The 17007-nt window shown below is 47.0% G+C and overlaps 1 protein-coding gene across 2 annotated transcripts in view; it reads right to left on the minus strand.

Moving 5' to 3' along the window:
- Nucleotides 1–17007, minus strand: part of LRP4 (LDL receptor related protein 4) — a 53260-nt gene that overhangs the window by 12590 nt on the left and 23663 nt on the right. For both annotated transcript variants that reach the window (XM_036861184.1, XM_036861183.1), the window contains exons 17-33: nt 15978–16186; nt 15719–15800; nt 14831–14936; nt 13867–14068; nt 12198–12387; nt 11982–12113; nt 10909–11049; nt 10457–10543; nt 10179–10350; nt 9381–9543; nt 9033–9258; nt 8373–8676; nt 6800–7018; nt 6504–6638; nt 5542–5650; nt 408–552; nt 20–133 (exon numbers count right to left, since the gene is read on the minus strand). In XM_036861184.1, the coding sequence (XP_036717079.1) occupies nt 20–133; nt 408–552; nt 5542–5650; nt 6504–6638; nt 6800–7018; nt 8373–8676; nt 9033–9258; nt 9381–9543; nt 10179–10350; nt 10457–10543; nt 10909–11049; nt 11982–12113; nt 12198–12387; nt 13867–14068; nt 14831–14936; nt 15719–15800; nt 15978–16186 (2736 nt within the window). The remainder of the gene's footprint in view (nt 1–19; nt 134–407; nt 553–5541; nt 5651–6503; nt 6639–6799; nt 7019–8372; nt 8677–9032; nt 9259–9380; nt 9544–10178; nt 10351–10456; nt 10544–10908; nt 11050–11981; nt 12114–12197; nt 12388–13866; nt 14069–14830; nt 14937–15718; nt 15801–15977; nt 16187–17007) is intronic.

Raw genomic sequence — 17007 nt, forward strand, 5'->3', positions numbered from 1 at the left:
GCCAATTAGTCCAACTCACCCAGGGAGCAGGGCCGGCCATCAGGCTCGTCAGGACAGGCACATACAAAGTCTGAGGCTCTGGCAAAGCAGAGGTGGGTGCAGCCACCGTTGTTCACACCACAGGCATTGGTCCCTGGGGGCAAAGCAGATGTGAATATCTGGCCTGGGGCAGAATCAAGTCTCCTAATTTGACACTTCTCAAAAAGGAGGAGATTTGGGGCTACCTTACTCCCAGGGACCGTGGGGCAGGAGGGGTATAACGACAGGGGGCTGAAAGGTCTAAGAACTTAAGATGTGAACCAAAAGGCTCTCCTGTGGCTCTAACTGTCTTGGTTATTAACAGTCCTCGGGGTGACCAACCAACCCCACCAATGGTAAGGAAGCAGGCTCAGGACCCTGGAGTCTACCTGTCTGCCGCTGAGGGGAAACCACGATGATATCCATGAGTCCCTCCACATTCGCCAACACCGTCTCCTTGTTCCGGCCTGAGTACTTGTCAACACGCTGGATTGACTTGGTCTGCCAGTCTGTCCAGTAGATCCACCTGTCCTGCTACTCAATAGGGAAACCCCAAAAAGAGTAACTATTAATAGGCAGACCCTGGTACAGCTTCCATGCCTCAGCCCGTGTGTTCCCTCTGTCCAAATGCCCTCTTCTTCCCTTATCCATGTCAACTCCTGTGCATCCCCAGGTATGACATTATCCAGGAAATCTCCCCCACTCCATAGAGAATTCACCATTTTCTCCATGCTGCTCTGAGCTTGTCCTCACTTCCACAAGTGAGTTTCGACACTCTGTGGTCATTTGTTTACGTCTATCTGTCCTGCCAGATTAAGTTCTTCAAGAACAAGAATGTGGTTCATTCATCTCTCAATTTCCAGCACTAACACTTAGTCCTCAGTCAGCTGACCCAGTGGCTCAGTGAATAAATAAATTCCTGTACCTAGCAAACAGGAGTAAGTTGCGTGGGGCGGGAGGGGGCAGTCCTTCTAGGTCCCCGTTCTTCTGGGCCCATCACTCAGAGCCCTGGCCCAAGTCCTCTGGTTACCTCTGCAGGCAGCTGCCCTCTAATGCAGTGATCCTGAGATTCTCTGCTAGGGGTGGGGAAGGGCAATGTAGGTGGTTCCCCTCCCATCCCTGGAGTATACGTCAGAAACCTCAGGGGAAACTTGTAGATTGAAAAACTAAATTCAATATAATTCTGTAGTTTTACATTTGGAGTACAGGGGGGAAAAGCCTATCATTAAGTAAAGCCAGACAAAATCTTATTGGCCGGTAGGATATAATGCAGAATATAGATAGAGTGGATGTTTGTCAAAAAGGGACAAAGATTTTTTTAAATTGTTTATTTATTTATTTATTTTGTTTATTCCTTTTTTGGGGGGCTGCATTGGGTCTTCGTTGCTGCGCGTGGGCTTTCTCAAGTTGAGGTGAGCGGGGGCTACTCTTCATTGCGGTATGTGGGCTTCTCACTGCGGTGGATTCTCTTGTTGCGGAGCATGGGCTCTAGGCACGCGGGCTTCAGTAGTTGTGGCACGTGGGCTCAGTAGTTGTGGCTCGCGGGCTCTAGAGCGCAGCCTCAGTAGTTGTGGCGCACTGGCTTAGGTGCTCCGCGGCATGTGGGATCTTCCCGGACCAGGGCTCGAACCTGTGTCCCCTGCGTTGGCAGGCAGATCCTTAACCACTGCGCCACCAGGGAAGCCCGAGGGACAAAGATATTTTTTTTAACATCTTTATTGGAGTATAATTGCTTTACAGTGTTGTGTTAGTTTCTGCTGTATAACAAAGTGAATCAGCTGTATGCATATGTATATCCCCATACATATCCCCTCCCTCTTGCATCTCCCTCCCACACTCCATATCCCACCCCTCTAGGTGGTCGCAAAGCACGGAGCTGATCTCCCTGTGCTATGCAGCTGCCTCCCACTAGCTATCTATTTTACATTTGGTAGTGTATATATGTCAATGCTACTCTCTTACTTCATCACAGCTTACCCTTCCCCCTCCCCGTGTCCTCAAGTCCATTCTGTACGTCTGTGTCTTTATTCCTGTCCTGCCCCTAGGTTCATCAGAACCATTTTTTTTTTTTAGATTCCATATATATGTGTTAGCATATGGTATTTGTTTTTCTCTTTCTGACTTACTTCACTCTGTATGACAGACTCTAGGTCCATCCACCTCACTACAAATAACTCAATTTCGTTTCTTGTTATGGTTGAGTAATATTCCATCGTATGTATTTACCACATCTTCTTTATCCATTCATCTGTCAATGGACACTAAGGTTGCTTCCATGTCCTGGCTATTGTAAATAGTGCCGCAGTGAACATTGTGGTACATGACTCTTTTTGAATTATGGTTTTCTCAGGGTATATGCCCAGTAGTGGGATTGCTGGGTCATATGGTAGTTCTATTTTTAGTTTTTTAAGGAACTTCCATACTGTTCTCCATGGTTGCTGTATCAATTTACATTCCCACCAACAGTGCAAGAGGGTTCCCTTTTCTCCACACCCTCTCCAGCATTTATTGTTTGTAGATTGTTTGATGATGGCCATTCTGACTGGTGTGAGGTGATACCTCATTGTAGTTTTGAATTGCATTTCTCTGATGATTAGTGATGTTGAGCATCTTTTCATGTGTTTGTTGGCAATCTGTATATCTTCTTTGGAGAAATGTCTATTTAGGTCTTCTACCCATTTTTGGATTGGGTTGTTTGTTTTTTTGATATTGAGCTGCATGAGCTGCTTGTATATTTTGGAGATTAATCCTTTGTCAGTTGCTTCGTTTGCAAATATTTTCTCCCATTCTGAGTGTTGTCTTTTCGTCTTGTTTATGGTTTCCTTTGCTGTGCAAAAGCTTTTAAGTTTCATTAGGTCCCATTTGTTTATTTTTGTTTCTACTCTAGGAGGTGGGTCAAAAAGGATCTTGCTGTGATTTAAGTCATGGTGTTCTGCCTATGTTTTCCTCTAAGAGTTTTATAGTGTCTGGCCTTACACTTAGGTCTTTAATCCATTTTGAGTTTATTTTTGTGTAGGGTGTTAGGAAGTGTTCTTTTTTTTAAAAATTAATTTATTTATTAATTTATTGATTGATTTTTGGCTGCACTGGATCTTTGTTGCTGTGCATGGGCTTTCTCTAGTTGTGTTGAGCGGGGGCTACTCTTCGTTGTGGTGCACGGGCTTCTCATTGCGGTGGCTTCTCTTGTTGCAGAGCACGGGCTCTAGGTGCACGGGCTTCAGTAGTTGTGGCACGTGGGCTCAGTAGTTGTGGCTCACAGGCTGTAGAGCACAGGCTCAGTAGTTGTGGCACACGGGCTTAGGTGCTCCGCAGCATGTGGGATCTTCCCGGACCAGGGATTGAACCCATGTCCCCTGCATTGGCAGGCGAATTCTTAACCACTGCGCCACCAGGGAAGTCCAGGAAGTGTTCTAATTTCATTCTTTTACATGTAGCTGTCCAGTTTTCCCAGCACCACTTATTGAAGAGGCTGTCTTTTCTCCATTGTATACTCTTGCCTCCTTTATCAAAGATAAGGTGACCATATGTGCGTGGGTTTTTCTCTGGGCTTTCTATCCTGTTCCATTGATCTATATTTCTGTTTTTGTGCCAGTACCATACTGTCTTGATTACTGTAGCTTTGTAGTATAGTCTGAAGTCCAGGAGCCTGATTCCTCTAGCTCCATTTTTCTTTCTCAAGATTGTTTTGGCTATTCAGGGTCTTTTGTGTTTCCATACAAATTGTGAAATTTTTTGTTCTACTTCTGTGAAAAATGCCATTGATAGTCTGATAGGGATTGCACTGAATCTGTAGATTGCTTTGGGTAGTATAGTCATTTTCACACTGTTGATTCTTCCAATCCAAGAACGTGGTATATCTACATCTGTTTGTATCATCTTTAAGTTGTTTCATCAGTGTCTTATAGTTTTCTGCATACAGGTCTTTTGTCTCCTTAGGTAGGTTTATTCCTTGGTATTTTATTCTTTTTGTTGCAGTGGTAAATGGGAGTGTTTCCTTAATTTCTCTTTCAGATTTTTCATCATTAGTGTATAGGAATGCAAGAGATTTCTGTGCATTAATTTTGTATCCTGCTACTCTACCAAGTTCATTGATTAGCTCTAGTAGTTTTCTGGTAGCATCTTTAGGATTCTTTAAGTATAGTATCATGTCATCTGCAAACAGTGACAGTTTTCTTCTTTTCCGATTTGGATTCCTTTTATTTCTTTTTCTTCTCTGATTGCTGTGGCTAAAACTTCCAAAACTACGTTGAATAATAGTGGTGAGAGTGGGCAACCTTGTCTTGTTCCTGAGCTTAGAGGAAATGGTTTCAGCTTTTCATCATTGAGAATGATGTTGGTGTGGGTTTGTCATATATGGCCTTTATTGTGTTGAGGTAGGTTCCCTCTATGCCTACTTTCTGGAGAGTTTTTATCATAAATGGGTGTTGAATTTTGTCAAAAGTTTTTTCTGCATCCATTGAGATTATCATATGGTTTTTATCCTTCAGTTTGTTAATAGCTATATCACATTGATTGATTCGCATATATTGAAGAATCCTTGCATTCCTGGGATAAACCCCACTTGATCATGGTGTATGATCCTTTTCATGTGCTGTTGGATTCTGTTTGCTAGTATTTTGTTGAGGATTTTTGCATCTATGTTCATCAGAGATATTGGCCTGTAGTTTTCTTTTTTTGTGACATCTTTGTCTGGTTTTGGTATCAGGGTGATGGTGGCCTTGTAGAATGAGTTTGGGAGTGTTCCTCCCGAGGATAAAGATTTTTAAATGATTGAGAATCCCTGTTTTGGCCCCAGGCTTGGTATACCTTTTTTCCTTTCTTGAATTATTATACAGGGTTAGAACTCTAAAAAAATGACAGCTAATACTAAATAAAATGATTAGAAATAATACACACTGAGTGCCAGATACTCTGCTAATGCTTTGTGTATATTTCAGGAGGATACTATTATTAAACTCGTTTATTTTATAAGTAAGTGAAGCTTAGAGAAGTTCACTATCTTGTCAAAGTTGCATAGTTACTTCATGACACAGGCAGAACTTGACCCCACAGAGCTGGCTCACGGGAGGTACTCACTCAATAAACACTTACCGACTGGCTACCTGCCTCAAAACTCTGGCTCTCAGCCACTCCACACCTCTGCCCACTAAAGTAAGCTGCCTGAGCTTGCATGCTGGGACCACAGCACTGGGATCAACTGGGGAACTTGTTAAAATGAATATTCCTTGCCCAACCCTCAGGAGGCAGATTCTTTATATCCAGTGCCTGGGAATATGCATTTTAACAAGTTCCACAGTTGACTCCGTACAGCTGTTTGAGAGCCACTCCTTCGAATGTTAGAACATGGGACAGCAGGAGCAGCAGGGCACATAGTGGCAAGGCTTCAGTGTACAAGAATCACCCCTAAAATGAGCTTCTATAGCAAACCTGTTCAGTAGCACCTGGGGCTGAGGCTGCTGATGCAGAGCCCCAAGGAAACACCCCTGTCAAGGAGGTTTAGTTACCTCTCTCCTGAGCCAGTACCTGAGTGAGAGCGAAGGGGTGCGACACGTGGCTGACCAAGACCTGCCGGAGCTTCCCACTGAGGTCGGCGCTCTCAATCCGGTCCAGATGGGCATCCACCCAATAGATCCTGTAAAGGAAAGGAGAAAAGGCGGCTGCTGAAAACACTTGCCAGGGAGTCCAGCCCTGCCCTCAGGGAGCTAGCTGTCCCCTCCTGAGCTGAACTGCCAGGTGCTGTGAGCAGTCAAGTTGACTTGATGAGAGGTCACTGGGAATCCCCAAGCTGAAGAGTGGAACTCGGTCGGTGACTAATAAGTGGGGAGGCCAGGGCTGTTCTGGGGAGGGTAGAAATCTAGTGACCTCGGAGGAGCCAGCCCCCAGTCTCATCTTCAACGACTTGATCACCCTTTGACTCCTACCCAAGAATCTAAGCCCAAATTCTTATGAACGCCCTTCAAGAAGAGACTCAGTCTACAAAGAGCTCAGTGAAGTTAACGGAAGAGGGCATTCCTCTCCTCCAGTCCAGCTCTCCAGGTGACTTTGATTCCCTTCCCTTCTTCTGAGAGCAGAAAGGAGAACTGACTGCTTTGGAGCCCCTTCCTCCCTCTTCTCCTGCCCTCCAGTATTTTTAATCTAGATCAGGAGTTGCAAATTCCAATACCTGATGGGATCAGGAGGGCAACAAATGCAAAGAATCATCCATTAACTGGATGGGGGTAGTGGGATCTGTGGTCCAGCCAGAGGACATGCTCTGCTAAAGCATTCAAATGAAAAACATGTAAACCAGATAATCCCCACCTGAGGGTTGAGTGCTGGATTCAGCAACACCTGCTCCAAGAATTTGTTCCCTCATACTTCTCACTGCTTGCTCTTCCCTACCTACCAAGGAGCTTTCTATTTGTTTGTTTTCACTGCTTCAGTCTCAACCATCCTCTCCTCTGCCCACCTGATTTCCAGGGGGCTGTCTGGGACAGGATTCCCACCTGCGGGTATCATAGTCCAGGGTAAGGCCATTGGGCCAACCCAGGTCTGTGTTGATGAGGACCTTCCGCTCAGAGCCATCCAAGTTCGCCCGTTCAATCTTGGCAATGTGGCCCCAGTCTGTCCAGAAGAGGTACCTGGGACACAATAGTGCCATCAGCAAGGCATGGGAAGATGGCACCCAGAGGTCGAGAGAATACAGGGACACCCAGATACCATTAATATATAGGCATCTTTCAAGAGCCTCTTCACCAGGCCCTTCTTCCCTGGGTCTCTTTTCTGCTGGCCAAAAACTTACCCCTTCCTGGGGAAAACGGCAATGGCCCGAGGTTCATCCAGGCTGTTGTTAATCAGCACTGTGCGGCAGGAACCGTCTAGCCTCGAAGCTTCGATGGTATTTCGGCCTGTGTCTGTCCAATACAGATTCCTGGCCACCCAGTCCACTGCCAGCCCATCGGTGGTCTTCAGCCCACGCCCGATCACCGTCTCCATGTTGCTGCCATTCAGATCTGCTCGCCTTGGGGAACAGCCCAGGCAGGGTTGGATGACTGACCAGATCGGCAATAGGCTGATACCCCTTTCATCCATGTTCCCATAATTGGATTCCCACTACACTGTAAGCTCCATAGGGGCAGGGACCAAGTATTGATAAGTACATTCCTCAGCATCTAGCACACTAGGTACTCAAAATAGCTGCCAAATTGAATAAATTATTGGGAGGACAGAGTGTTTCCTGCTGTAAGTAGGGGGCATCTGGGCCCATGTCTTGCCAAAAGACAGGTTAATAAACCCCATACACCTTAAGGAGGAGACAAGGATTGCTAGATAGTGATTATGAGAAAGGGCAGAATTTTCCAAAATCTACCGTGCATTTTTATAGCAGTCCTACACCGGGGAATTCAACCTCAGGATGGGGGGCATGGCACAAATACACGGGGGGACTTTTCTAAACTACATATGCCCACCAGCTCCCAGATCCTAATACACCCCTCAGGGAGAACAAAAGGGAATGCTCCTGTTCTTCCACGTGAGAATCTCTGCCATGGTAAAACCCTCTAACTGGTGACAGGGTACCACATTCCTCAGCTGTGTCGGGGTAAAAAATTGGAATAATAAAAATTTAAATAAAACAAAAGTTATTAAAAAACAAAACCCAACACAACCATAAGCCTTGGCATTTGGCCAGCGTTCCTGCATTATAATACAGATACTTGGTTTGGCTACATGGCCAACTGATCAATGAGTCTTAGAGGATCACTGGAGCTCCTGCAGGGCCCAATGGTAGGGGTAGAAGGCTCCCAGTCCCCAGCCTGACTTTATCTGTTTGTTTTACATACTGGGCTTCTATCAATCTTTTTTTTTTTTTTTAATATTTATTTGGCTGTGCCGGGTCTTAGTTGTGGCATGCGAACTCTTAGTTGCGGCATGTGTGTGGGATCTAGTTCTCCGACCAGAGATCGAACCTGCATCCCCTGCACTGGGAGCATGGAGTCTTAACCACTGGACCACCGGAGAAGTCCCTATTAATCTTTAAATAGGGAAATTCCCTGGCGGTCCAGTGGGTAGAACTCCGCACTTCCACCACAGGGGACACAATCCCTGGTTGGGAAATCCCACAAGCCGCGTGGCGTGACCAGAAAAAAAAAAAAAATCTTGAAACACTTCATAATCTTTAAATAAACAAAAAAACCCAAAAGTTTGAAACTCTGCTGTACGTGATAACACTATAAAGCATACAATTCAGGGTCAGAACTCACTATCCAAGTTGTAGAATCACTTAGTCCATTTAGAGGTCAACACAGACCACAACCTCACCCATCAGAGGTCAGAAGCAGGTCTGTGTCCTCTGGAGGTTTCGGGGACACTCATACCTGATAACATCCAGGAACACATCTGTGTAATAGACCTTTCCATCCACACTGTCATAATCCAGGGAGATGACATTGTTGAGCTCGGGAACGGGCACGTGCACATCTGTGTGGTCGCTGGTGTCCAGTGAGATACGCCGGATGGAGCCGCGGCTGGAGAAGAGCAGGTAGGTCTCAGGAGAGGGGTCACAGGTCTTCCCATCGCCCTTCAGCTGGATGCCAGTGGGGCAGGCACAGGAGAAGCCAGAGGGCCGAGGCAGGCAGAGGTGAGAGCAGCCACCATTTCTCGAGCTGCACTTGTTAAAACCTGAGAAAGAGAAGCACGAGTTTTGACACCCAGCCTGGAATATGGTCTGAACCTTATAAAGGCCCTAGTTTTTTGTGCCTGATTGTCTGCTATTCTACATAACAGGATTCGGTGCCTGGCAGGGAAGAGGCAGAAGGACCAGGGGTGTCTCCAGGAGTCCTTTGAGGATGACAGCACCCTGCTGTTACAGTACCAGCCATACCCAGAGGGAACACAGCCTGATCCTACAGGGGGGCTTAGGCAGGTCCCTGTCTCTCTGGTTGTAAAGGCATCTCTGTGCTCTGGATATATCTCTGATGTTGAGATACCCGCAGAAAGTCAGAGGCTCTGGCTTACAGCCCTAGGGGTCTTCTCACCCAGTGGCTGTGCCCTGTCCACAGCCTGGATGTCCATGAGGCCTGGCAGGTTGGACCTCACCAGGATGACATTGCTGCCAGTACCCTTGTCGGCACGGTGGATGCTACGGGTCTGCCAGTCAGTCCAGTAGATATAGGAGTCGAGCAGGGTGAGGCCATATGGGTGCTGCACAGGTGACACCAGTGTGTGCCGACTGGCACCATTCAGATCGGCAGCCTCAATTCGCTATAGAGGAAGGAGAGGGTGAGGGGTGGCTATCAGAAGACTGGGAGCCCTCAGCGGAGATCCCAAATAGGCCCCTCCCATATCCCCAGGCTTCTGCAAAGCAGCAGGAGTAGAACCTTCACCTCCGTGTGGGCATCAGCCCAGAGCAGTTGGGAGCTGGCCTTGTCCACAGTCAGTCCATTGGGCCACCCTAGGTTGTTGCTGATGAGCACGGTACGGTCTGAGCCATCCATTCCAGACCGCTCTAACTTGGCATTCTCCCCCCAGTCTGTCCAGTACATGAACCTGGACAAGAAACAATACTAGCTGGTTATTTCCACAGTTCCTGTATACTGTGAGTACTTAACAATATGCCAAACACTGTGAAAAGTATTTACATGCACAAAAGGGAGTTGTTGCTTAATGAATACAGAATTTCAGATTTGCAAGATGAAAAAGTTCTGGAGATCTGTTTCACAGTAATGTGAATATACTTAACACTACTGAACTGTACACTTAAAAATGGTTAAGATGGTAAATTTAATGTTATGTTTTTTACAATTTAAAAAAAGTACTTTCCATGCATTATCCTACTTAATCCTCACAAGGTCCACAGGCATGCATTTTCATTATCGGCTCCGTTTTAAAGGCAAGGAAGCTGAGGACCAGGGAGGTTAAATATTGGACCCAAAGTGACAGACGCAGCTAATAAATGGTGAAGAAATTTGAATCCTGGATCTCTGATTCCGAGGTTCATGCTTTTAACCTCTACACTATACTGCCACCCTGAAAGAAGTCACAGGGAAGTGGAAGTGCCCCAGAGAGGTCAGTCTCAGTGCTCCTTTGAAGCATGCTTGCTCTCCACTGCCCCCCTTCACCCCATCCTTCGCCCCAGCTGAGCCAGCCCATCCCGCAGCCTGGAGCCACAGAGCTGCTCTCACCCCATCTCGTGGTACAGTACAATGGCACGGGGGCTGTCAAGGTTCTGCCACACCAACACCTTCCGCATGGACCCGTCCAGGTTGCCCACTTCAATCCGGTTGGTCCCTGTGTCTGTCCAGTACACTTTCCGGCCAATGGCATCCACTGCGAGCCCATCTGTGGTCTGCAGCCCTGCAGGAAGTCAAGACAGCACACTGGCTCCTGCCTTAAAACAGATGGGATATCTCCCCAGCTCTGTAGCCAGACAGGTGGTCCCCGGGCTGGGAGCAAGGCCCACCTGTGGTGATGATGTCCTCATGCTGTGAGCCATCCAGATTGGCACGGCTGATCCTGTGCAGCGTGCTGTCTGACCAGTACACTTTTCCTGGAAAGGGAAGCCTTGGCTCAGCCTGGACTTTCACCCTGCCCCCCAAAGGAACACACACAGCTCACATGCCCCGAGACACCAGGGCATGTCAGAGAGCCCTATGCCCCTGAGCAGAGGATATCAAGGGAAATATAGAAATATCATAGCAGGATAGCTCTTGGCAGAGATGAAGAGGAAGGCCCCCAAACCCCATGCCCTCATAACCAGAGAGAAAGTGCTATAGAGATGGGGCAGGGGTCGTGCCAGAGGGAACGGGGAGCCCCCAGGCTCTTAGCAGGAGGCAAAGGTGGTGGGAAAGCAAGGGCAGCAGTTGCTATAAGGCAGGGACAGTGGGCCAGGAGAGAAGGGAGGGCCACACAGACCTTCCTGGGGATCCACTCCAATGGCAATGGTGTTCTTCATGGTAATGTTGATTGGTACCACCACATCGGCAAAATAAGGGATGTCCAAGGAGACCATGCGTATGTCTATCCTCCTGGCGAAGATGAGGAAACTGTTCATGCCTGCCCAGGTGGGGAGAGAAGGAAAGAGGACAGTCACCCTAGCACAGCCATTAAGAAGATTTGGAGTAAGGCAAACTGAAGTTCATGCCCTGTCTCCATTAGTTTCTAGTTTTGTGATCCTGGGCACATTGTTTAAATTGTCTAAGCCTCACTTTCATCATCTGTAAAATGGGGACAACAACAGGGTGGCTGTAGGAATAAAAGAGATCACGTACAGAAAACCCTCAGCATTGGGCCTGATACACAGTCATAACTCTTTATTAATATCATGAAAATGAATCTCTTTGAAAGACCTTTTACCATGAAGTTTAAGAAACTTCATGTTAGGTGAAGGAGGGCTTTACCCACAACCCGAGAAGCACAATTCAGAGCTCCTTTCTTGCTCTAATTCCCCAGGAAGTTAGGGTTCAAATGCAGCCTACCATGCAGCAGCCCCTAGGGAGAAACCTCAACTTCCAACATCTGGGCAGCCAGGTCCTGCTTCTGAGACCTTTCAATTAAGGTTATACGAAGGTTGTGCTGGTTGTGTATACTCACAAAAGTGCCATTTCCAAAGGAGGTACCATCAAATTGTAGATATCATATGTTCTAGTATTTACTATACCAATTTTGGGCAGAAGGAACAAAACTGACTTGTTCTAACCGAATCAGTATATTATGACAACTTCCCAACAGATCAAAGTAAAGTGTCTGAGAAAGGAACATCTTTTTCTAATATGCATGAAGACACCATGAGACCTAGTTGGATCCTGCTTCTAATCCTGTCTACCTGCTCCTCTGGACCTCTTCTTTTTTCTAAAAGCTTTGTCTCGCTCCTAAGCCTCTGGAAGCTTAGGTTTCTCAGACCACACCAGAGTCCACTTGCAGGGAAGAAAGAGAGCCACTGCTCCTCCCAGAGAGGCTCTATCTAGGTCTGTGATGCTTAGACCTACCTGGTGAACAGGTCTTGCCATCAGGCATCAGGTTGATGCCTGTGGGGCAGGTACAGCTGAAGGCACTGGGATTTGGGGACCGAAGACACAGGTGGCTGCAGCCGCCATTCTCCGTAGCACATGGTGTGGACACTGGGTGGAGAGGAGTGGGTCAATGGGAAGGACTGTTGCAGAGGGAAGCAAAGGAGAAGCAAGTATGGGCCAAGGGCTGCTTACCTGGGGGTCGCCGGCGGTGGAAGACGTGGATGTCCATGAGGTTTTCCAAGTTCTCCTGCAGGGTCTCCCGGTCCAGTCCCGTCAGCCGGTCGGCACTCTGAATACTCTTTGTCTGCCAGTCAGTCCAATAGATGCGCTCTCCATAGAGGGTCAGCCCAAATGGGTGGGGCAGCTGGCTTCCAATCAGTACCTGCCAGGGACCCAGCACGTGTGTCATGCCCCAGCAAGTCCTGACAGTACAGAGCAGTGGTCAAGGGCTCAGGTGAGGAGGCAGGATGCAGCTCCGCCAGTACCACCTACTGTGTGACCTTGAGCTAGAGCTGGTTATAAAATCTGAACTTTGGTCAGCCAATCTGTGATATGATCATGACAGTGCCTGGCTCCAAGGGTTGCGTGATGATTGTAAAAGATCATGTATTATTTACATAATCTCAAAGTGTCTCTGCACAAATTACTTATTAATTACAAAAGGAGAAATAGCAACTTTACAGTGGACACCACCTTAACCGCACAACCAAAGTTGGTATCACAATGATGGGACAAGCTGACATCTGTGGCTACTGATAAGACACATTGAAAACTCAGGACACGACTTTACTCACTGTAGTATTTCTGCCCCAAATGCATAATCTGAACTTAATCACAAGGAAACATCAGACAAACTGAGGGACATTCTACAAAATAACTGGCATTTACTCTTTAAAGATACGAAGATCAGGAAAGACAAAGACAGGCTGAGGAAATGTTCCAGATTAAAGAGACATGATTACTAAAAACAACTGTGATCTGGGATTGGATCCTGGACTTAAAAAGAAAAATGGAAAAAAAAAAAGCTATAAGGACATTATCGGGGCAATTGGTGGTGAAATTGAATATAGACTGTGGATTAGATAGTAATATTGTATCAATGATAAATTCCCTGATATTGATCATTATACTGTGATTATGCAAGACAATGTTCTTGTTCTTAGGAAATATGCACTGGACTATTTTGGGTTCAACGGCAGGATGGCTCCAATTTAATCTAAGATGGTTCAGAAGAATTGTGTGGTGTGTGTGTGTGTGTGTGTGTGTGTGTGTGTGTGTGTGTGTGTGTGTGTGTGGACAGAGAATGAGAATGATAACAGTGTAGCAAAGCACTGAGTAGAGTTCCCTGTGCTATACAGTAGGTTCACTTTGCTGTACAGCTGAAACTAACACAACATTGTAAAGCAACTATACTCCAATAAAAATTAATAAAAAATTATCTTCAAAGTTGCTATCAAGAAAAAACAATGTGGCAAAATATTAGTTATTGGTTCTTTTGACTATTCTTACAACTTGTCTGTAGGTTTGAAATTATATCAAAATAAACAATAAAAACAAAGAGAGCGAGAGAGAGAGAGGTCATGGGCCCAGTATGCAACTGGTGATTAATTAGCATTAGTGGTGATGGTTATTAGGAAAGCACTTATACCCCCAGCCCACAAGCCACATGATCCCTAGTTTCCTTTCATCATCAAGGAGCAGGGACCCCGGGCTCTGGAGCACAGCTGCAGTTTCAGAGAAATAGCAAACGCACCATGCTGGATCACCCCTAGGCTTCCCTGGGTCCTGTTAGCTGCCAGCCAGGAAGCGCCACCCTGGAGGCTGTCAGGGCTGTGGGAGGATGCCTTAGCGCCACCCTTACCTTCCTTTTGCTGCCATCCAGTCCGGCAAATTCAATCGTCTTCATGCCGGCATCAGCCCAGTATAGCCGCTGGGACCCATAGTCAATGGCTAATCCATTAGGCCACGTCAGATTAGAAGAGATGATGACCTGACGACCTGAGGCATCCATGCCAGCTCGTTCAATCTTGGGGCTTGCACCCCAATCCGTCCAATACATGTACCTGGGCACAGGCAAGGGAGGTCTTACAAGCCTTCCAGTTAATACCAGTGGGGATTCAGGGTTCCTAGGGTTTGAGGGTTTCTGCTTGCTACAGCTACCCCAGCCTCTTGCCTCAGTTCCCAGCCCCCTCCTGGGTTCTGGTCTTGTATCTCACATCCCTATCAAAAAGTACCCGAGGATCTTAAATGTTTCCTTGACTGGATGGATTAAATAATTACGATATATCAACTTAACAGAATTCTATATAACCATCAAGAAGAAAAAAATAGATCTATATAACCAAATGGAAAGATAGCTAAGATACATAGCCAAGTGAAAACCCAAGTTACAGAAGAGTATGCCACTGTTGTCAAACCAAAACTATCACCTCCACCGCTACATGTATGCGTACACATAGAAGAAAATCTGGAAAAAATACCCTAAACTGTTAACCACGGTTATTTTTGGAGAGTGAGATTATAGGGAATCTTCACTTTCTACAAACTTTTTTTTTTTTTTTAAAACAATGGATTACTTTGGTAAGCAGACCAAAAAACCAACCAAACAAACAAAAAAACAGAAAAAGAAAAAAATTTTTAAATGTAAAAGGTTTCCTTGTCCGTGAAGGAGACAAGAGTTGTCACGATGCTCTGTGGTTTCTACAGCTGCTCTTGCTTCCTTGGTGCACCCGTAAGATTTAGCCACTCTCTCTAACCTCCAGACTCCCCTCTAGTACTCAGATCTGGGGGTGGGGAGAACTTGTTCCCAAGGGGCTGGTGCTCACCCGCCCATGGGTTCCACCACGATGTCCCGGGGACGATCAAGGTTTTCCCAGATGAGTACTGTTCTCATGCTGCCATCCGTGTTGGCCACTTCAATCCGGTCTGTCCCTACCAAGAAGTAAGAGGCAAAGACATTAACTAGTCTTGGTCATTCATCCTCTTACCTCCCATGCCCAGCACAGAGCATGGCATGCTGTAGATGCTCAAGAAATACTTTGTGATAAATGCGCAACGGATATTTAGTGAATTGAATTTCAAGAAGAAATTCAAGGAAGTGATCAGTTCCATTTCGTAGAAGAGTTAAGGCTTCCTCAACCCAAGCAACCCATTCTGTCCTATAATTTAAGGCAATGCTTCTCAAACTTTAGTGTGCACAAAAACCAGAAGAGCTTGTCAAAGTACAGATTCCTGAACCTAACCCCCAAAGATTCCAATTCAGCAGGTCTGACGTGGGGCCCAAGAACCTGCATTTCTAACAAGTTCCCAGGTAATGCTGACGCTGATATTGCTAGGAACCACACTTTGATAGCTCTGGTTTAAGGCATTCCCCTTACCTCCCACACTTAACTGCCTAATAGAAAATGCCTCTTTTACCAAGACAGCGATGGAAGGAAAACCACGGGGCGTAGGTTCCTTATCTGAAATGACGCAAAGCATTCTCAAGCATCAGCTGCACAGCTGAAGTAGCCGCCACTTGAATGGCAAATGCCAAACCCTCAGGTGTGAGCTGCTAACTTCAGCTCTGCAGCAGCCCAACCACTCCTGACCTACCAAGGACTTCAGGTCAAGACAGAAATGGTCTAGGAGGGGCACTGGGCCCTTTGTACCCGAGGCCAGGGTTTTAAATAAGAGGATCCCAGAGAGCCAGGCCATAGTTGCCCTCTACATACCTGCATCTGTCCAGTACAGCTTGTTGGTGACCCAATCAATGGCCAGGCCTGCCGGGCTCTCCAAACTGGTATCCACTACCACCTAGGCAGGAAGCAAAGCTGTGTCACCAACTGGACTTACACCCCAGCTCTGGGGCCCAAACTCCACCAATTCACAGGCTGGCAAAGGTAGGGGAAGGAAGCCCTTACCCAGGAGAGGGTGAATTCCATCCCTCAATCTCTGCCCTCCCCGAGGGCCTGGGCCCATGCTGGGCCCTACCTCCTGTCCTGTTCCATCCCACTTGGCCCTGCTGATGGTGTCAGTGCTGACATCTGTCCAGTACACGTGGTCATCCCGGGAGTCCCAGTCAAGGGCCACAGCACTGCGCACGTCAGCCAGTGGGATGACATCGTCGGACAGGTCCTCTGTGTCGAAGCTGATCCGACGGATGTCCATCCTTCGGGCAAAAAGCAGGAACTTGTCAAGACCTGATCAAAGGCCGAAAGGGGTCTTCTTTTAATGCTCTAAATCCAATAACAATGACAGACACAGACGCTCACCTGTGTGACATCTGGTTCAATCACACTTCCTGGGGTCTGGTGCCCTTTGTCCCCTACTCTTCACACCTCAGGCCCCCTTTGAGCATCGGGCAGCCCGTGCTGGCACAATCAGACTTTAAGATCCAATGGAAGTAGACTTGACCAGGGCCCAGAGGTGCATCCTGTTTAAGTGTCTGTCAGCTTCATCTCAGCCTGCCTCTCCTGTTACTTCGCTCAGTCTCCTCTGGTGTACTGGCTAGGTCACTGTCAAGCCCACCCTGCCTCTCTGCCTCCGTGTCCACTTCAGGACTTCTGCTCCACTCTGTTATCTAGATCCCTTCTTCTTGCTCTCCACGACTTCAGCCAATAATGACTATTTGCAGAGCACTTACTCCTTGCCAGGCACCGAGCTTGGTGCTTTTCTTGCCTTGTTTCCTTTACCCTCATAACAACCCTTTGTGGTTTATGCCATTTTTATTCTCATTCTCTAGATAAGCAATCCTGAGGCTAACAGGGGCCAAGTAACTGGTCCAGGATCCCACAGCTACAAAGCACCGAAGCAGGGACTTGAACTCAGGTCTGACTCCAGAGATGGAGCTCTGGTCACACTTCTATAGAGCTTCTTCCCAGGGGCTCTTCTCCATCCCCTGCCCCTATTCTGGTCTGTCTGAATATTTCCCAGTATACTATTCTGCTTGGGAAGGCACTTCCTGCCTAACTTTATCAGCTGTCTTCTTTTAAGCTCTGGGAAACCTTTAAGGGGAAGTTCC

This window comes from Balaenoptera musculus, chromosome 8 (genome assembly GCF_009873245.2).
Source record: "Balaenoptera musculus isolate JJ_BM4_2016_0621 chromosome 8, mBalMus1.pri.v3, whole genome shotgun sequence".
Taxonomy (NCBI): domain Eukaryota; kingdom Metazoa; phylum Chordata; class Mammalia; order Artiodactyla; family Balaenopteridae; genus Balaenoptera; species Balaenoptera musculus.